This window comes from Ooceraea biroi, chromosome 12 (assembly GCF_003672135.1).
Source record: "Ooceraea biroi isolate clonal line C1 chromosome 12, Obir_v5.4, whole genome shotgun sequence".
NCBI classification, from domain to species: domain Eukaryota; kingdom Metazoa; phylum Arthropoda; class Insecta; order Hymenoptera; family Formicidae; genus Ooceraea; species Ooceraea biroi.
Window position 1 is genome coordinate 12087307 of NC_039517.1, and position 6110 is coordinate 12093416.

At 38.1% G+C, this 6110-nt stretch overlaps 1 protein-coding gene across 1 annotated transcript; it reads right to left on the reverse strand.

Annotated features, from left to right (window-relative positions):
* Nucleotides 1-312: 312 nt before the first annotated feature.
* Nucleotides 313-1044, reverse strand: LOC105286833 (mucin-5AC). The gene is made up of 3 exons (XM_011352073.1): nt 1035-1044; nt 585-922; nt 313-324 (listed from the first exon to the last, which is right to left on the reverse strand). Exons 1-3 carry the CDS (start codon nt 1042-1044, stop codon nt 313-315), a joined length of 360 nt encoding a protein of 119 aa, XP_011350375.1.
* Nucleotides 1045-6110: the final 5066 nt, after the last annotated feature.

Genomic DNA, 6110 nt, shown 5'->3' on the forward strand with positions numbered 1-6110 from the left:
TAATGTAATTAAATCGCGCAGATTAAGGTGGGCGGGTCATGTCGCGCGTATGGAAAAGGATAGAACTGCGTATAAAATTATGACGGGTAGACCAAATGGCAAGAGACCGTTAGGTAGACCAAGACGTAGATGGGTAGACAATATTCAGTCGGATCTCAATGATATAGGCGCCGAGAGTGGGGATTGGGAGGCAGTAGCTCAGGACAGGGATCGATGGCGAACTTTGGTAATTGCAGCTATGAACTTTCGAGTTTTTAATGCCAGCTAATAATAATAATAATGTATAACATACGATTCCGACAAATTTCTTATCTAGAGACGCTCCTGAGAAAACAGTATCACACACGCGATCTGTCCGTGCTTGAAGGAGCAGCGGGGGGATAGTAGGCGTCGCCTCAGAAATCGGGCCAAAATATACATCTAATTCCGAGCACTACGATACTCGATTCCATTTGGTAGCATACGGTAGTATTTTGTGTCACTCTCGCTCGACTCAACTTGTCCGAGCGAGAGTGACACAAAATGCTACCGTATGCTATCAAATGCGCGGAATCTGTGTATGTATTCATAAAAGTACGACTTACCTTCTTCTCTGTATCGTACGGCATACCAGCCATCTGAATTTTGTTCCGCGGCATCCCACTGGCTTTTAGGGGGGACGTCTGAGTTGCCGCCGTCACCGTCACCGTCACCATCGTCATCGTCGTTGTCGTTGCAGTCGCCACCTCCTCCGTCGCAGTCGTCTCCGTCTTCGTCGTGATCGGCGTCGTCTTCGTCGTGATCGACGTCGTCTCCGTCGCGGTCGTCGCTGTCTTCGTCGCGATCATCACCGTCTCTGTCGCGGTCATCGCCGCCTCCGTCGCGGTCGTTGCCGTCTCTGTCGCGGTCGTCGTTGTCGTGCAGCTTTTTCTGCTGCTTTTGGCTGCAACAAAAATTGAAATAAAAATAAATAATCTCATTTAGATAGGAAAAAGGAAAAAAAATAAAAGTCGTGAAAGAGAAAGAAAAGTGAATCGGACTGCAGTCATACTTACATCTTGCCATTGTGGAAGGTCAGCTCGAACTAAGGATTGGTCGGCGCTGCTAGAAACAGGCATGGTCGCGCCTCGCGTTGCGCAGAGATGCCAATTTGCAGCCGCGGCCCAACGGCTCACCGTAGGAGAGGGCGACGCACACAAGCGAAAACCGCGTACGTGTGCGCTACTACCCGATTTCTTTCACTCATGCTAACGCGCACAGCTTCTATCAATAACTGAGGCTTTGTTGACACAACATGATTTCGACGATTCCGCGCGGTCTGTCAGATGTATATAATCTTTGTTGACGTATCATTTTTCTCACAAGATCGCAGGAACACCGCAAGGCGGTCGTGGCTATTTCGTATAATGTAATATAATATTAATATAATATATTTTAATTCTCTTATAATGTGTTGCGATGGTATTAATGAATTAATAACATTAATGTCATTACAATTATATTACATTTAACATGTAATTATATTACATGTAATTTTATTACATGTTTCATGTAATGTAATTGTAATGATATGAATGTTATTAATTCATTGGGAATGGGTTTAGTTTTAATTAAATAAATGACATAATGTAAAATATTATTATGCATTACAATTTATTGTTGTGTTGCATATTTTCCAATCCGACCGAATCATGAATTACTTTAAAGTATACGCAACAGATAATAACAATTGAAATTTACGTTTCATGATATAACTGATATATGAAACACAATATTACCCTTGGCCCTTATTAGCCCTTAGGTAAATTGTTTAAAAAAGGAAGAAATTAGAAATTGCATTACTTACAGACAGAAAGCAACATAAATAAAAATTACATAAAACAATTAGAAAGAAGCACACAGCAAACAGTAAGAGTGGCAACCATGATCTTCGAGCAAAGCTGACAATACTATGTGTTGTTCAAAATACCGCTGACTGGTCAAAGCAAACAGATGTTATGTATTTTTAAAAATAGCGTCATATGTACAAGGCAAGTTATCTGTAATAGCGTTATCATATCGTTTTATATAGAACATTTCAGCTATTTCTCTCTTTTTAATATGATTTTCTTGATGAATAATTTTCATGTTATACCAGTAAAACTCATGGTTGCAACATGTATGCTTACTTACGACGAAGTGATTATCTACATGCTGTCAGATATATATGTTCCTTGATACGCGTTTCTAAATGCCTCTTCATCTGTCCAATGTAACATGAATTACAATACTGTAAATTCAGTAAACAACTCCCGTTCTTCGCTTATTCGTTAGCATATTTTTCCTCTTTTTATAATACAATCCACTTCTTTCGGTATAGTTAAAAGAAACCGTTTTTCTTTATGTTCTTCCTGACATTTTTAACATATGTACTTGTAAAAAGATACAGATAACTTGCTTTGTATATATGACGCTATTTAGAAAAACAACATCTGTTTAGACCAGTCATCAGTATTTTTAACAACACAGTATTGTCAGCTTTGCTCGAGAATGTCACTCTTACTGTTCGCTGTGTGTTTCTACTTAATTCTTTTATGTAATTTTTATTTATGTTGGTTACTTTATGTCAGTAATACTATTTTATAATTGCTTCCTATTTTTTCGTAACTTTCGAAAAAATTTTTCGTAACAGACATAAAATATTACTTTCAGAAAGCGATGTTTTGCTGCAATTTACAAAATCACACTTCATAATTACCAAAAAAAGTAGAAACGTTATGACGACGATTGATTTGTAATGTATTGCCAGTTATCTCAACAAACATATTGGACTTATTATTGTATGTACTGGAGAAAGATGTTATTGAATAATTTTTAAATTCATTGTTATTCTTACATTTAATGGAACTTACCGTAGTCGTTAATAAAATTCAATGTAGACATACTGTGACATGTAAAAATAACAATGGAAACATTATTTAAAACGTGTTCTGGAAATTTATATATATAAACAATTTTTTTCTATGAAATGTGAAATATATGACATAATAAATATACACAGAAACATATGAAATATCTCATTGCTCAAGCAATATTTGTTTGAAAATAAGTTATAATGCGGAAGCAGTGAGCCGCGAAGCCAGCTGATTCGCGCAAACATATATATGCATATGTGTGCTGATACGAAGTGCGGCTATACATACTCGCAGTCACGCAGGTCAGGTAATTCACACATGCGCTGATGCGAGCTCCGACTAGCGCTCGCGAAACAAAATAGCGCTACATAACTCGACCGTTGAGATACTCGAGCGTTGCACGCTACACTCATTGCAGCGCGGAAGAAATTGTACTTTGTGTATTTACATAGAGTGAAGTAAGGTGTGTAAGGATTGAAGTAAGGTGAAGTGTGTACGTGCATATCATGCCACACAAAGGTACTAAAAAATCGTTGCCCTTCTCTATTCGGAGACTTTCCCGCAAGAAAACATGTATGAAACGGTAAGTCATTATTAATAATCCTACGTTTTTTTTTATCTCTTACATTTATTACACATTTCTATATTTGAAAGCTTCTACACCTGATTTCTAATTATTGCATTTGATTATCATATACAGATAGATCGATGGATTGATTAAATTTATAGTCATTTACTTAGCTGCAGTAGCTACTACGATATAATCTACCTAAATCAAAATACACTCTTATATTGCACTAATTCTATTTTATTGAGCAAATAATTCGGGTGAAAAGTAGCAAATATACATTATAATCAATTCTTCTATTTACATATCTTTTTTCAAAAAGGAAGGCAGTCTTTTGTTCATTATTATTTTTATGAAATGAATTATACATGTGTATCAATAGTTTTCAGTGTCAGATACCTCGTGGGCTGACATGTACGACAACCAGATGTGATTCATTTCTAATTTCTTATAAGAAATGTTTCACATCACATGTGTTTTACACTTACATTGTAATTACAAAAATATATAAGAGGTAACAATGTTTCAAAAACATTTTATTCATTCTACTATCTGTACTATCTGTATATGGTTTTGCACTACGTATTGTATTATACAAGTATTTATGAGAAAAGACTTTGTGTCATACTGCAGACTTTTCAAAATAATCTTATATGAAGAAATGCATAATATGAAATTTATGGTATATTATTTAAATAGGTAACAGAGTAATGAAATATGTTTTTCCTTCTTAGGAGACAACTAATGAGGGCAATGGAGCTAACATCTAAAGACTCCAGGACTGCAAATCTAGGCAGCAATATTTGGACGACAAGATGGAATCCAAAAGTAGTTCCGCAGTCAAACAGGGATGTCTGGAGTCAGCGTCAATTATAGGTATATCTACCAGTAATTTGAAACTTAGCGACGATGACAATACTGTTGTCGAAAGTGACCGCCTGGATACAAATTGTATCCAGGAAAGCACGCGTGCTGGTCGCTGCGTTGTGAAACCTCGCAGCGATGACAATACTGTTGTTGAAAGTGACCGCCTGGATACAAATTGTATCCAGGAAAGCACGCGTGCTGGTGGCACTGTGACGCCTCATGAAGATGACAACGATTTGCTTGTCGAAAGTGGCGGTCTGGATACCGCGTATTCAGGAAAACCTGCCTGAAGGCCGTCGCATTGTCGACATTTCTTATATGTGGAATGAAATCCACAGAACATTTGATAAGCATGCGCGAGGAATCGAGTGCCAATTTAAAGATTGGAAACTCATAAATTCTAATCGCCGTGGATTAAGGACGCAGTTGTTCTTCAAATGCCAAATGTGCAATTATGAAGACTACATCTGGTCGGAACCCACGGAACCGCATGTATTAGATGTTAATACAGCTGCTGTAGCAGGAACTGTTACAATGGGAATTGGTTACGCCCAGCTGGAAGAATTGTGTGCGGCTGTAAACATTCCTTGTATGTCCGAAAAGACATACATTAATCGTCGAGAAAGTTTAGTCGACGATTTCCAAAAAACTGCCATGGAAAGCATGAAAATGGCAGGCGAGGTTGAAAAGCAACTCGCTATAGAAAGGAATGACATTATAAATGGCATTCTATATATAACCGTTGTAGCGGATGGGAGTTGGATGAAGAGGTCGTACGGTTCTGCGTACGATTCATCTTCCGGCGTCGGTGCCATAATTGGTTACTACACGAGGAAAGTTCATCGGTATCCGAAACAAATATTGCTCGCTATGCGCCATGGCGGAAGAACGAGGTGTCCAGGTACGAAAGCATAAATGCTACAAAAATTTTGACCGCAACGCAAGCTCGACAAGCATGGAGAGCGATGCTATTGCGGAAGGTTTTAACAGTAGCCTGGAAATGCATGGACTGATTTATAAAACAGTTATTGCTGATGACGATAGTAGTGTATATCAGTCCATCATTAATAATGATCCGTACCGCGAGATGCATGTGATGGTGCGAAAGATTGAATGCACCAATCATTTGCTTCGCAATCTATGCAAAAAGCTGAGAACTATAGCAGAAACGACTCAGCCAAGCATGCATAGGAGGCGTAATTTTGAACAGTTACGAAATGTTGTGAAAAACAATATTTTGAAAATACGCAAAGAAGTGTTGCGATTAGCCGCTGTGCAAAGAGAACGATCGCAACCTCACCATATGAAGGTTACGGACTTGCAAAAAGCCATATTAAATGTCCCTAATCATATTTTCGGTGAGCATAAGCGATGCAAACAACATAATATAGACGAAAGCAACTGTAGCAACAAAAATAATTATGTGCCATCTTTGCAGTTCTATGGTCTATATCAAAAAGTTGATAGTGCTGTCAAGTGGCTGAGCGCTTATTCTGACAGTTTGTTAGTAAATTTAACAAACAATCATACAGAATCGTTCAATTCCTTCATCTGCAAAGAAATTGGTGGAAAACGCATTCATTTTGGCAGACGAGGTTCATATAATGCCAGAATTGCAGGAAGTGTTGTGCAGTACAACACGCAACAAGTTCTTACACAAGTGCATGACAGCATGCGTAAGAATGTTCCTCCTGTTGTCGCTAATTTAGAAAGACGACGACAAATCATAGTTGCGCAAGTCAAACAATACAGAGAGGTGGAAGGGAGACAGAAAAGGTTTAAGCGAGAGGCAGGGCCAGATT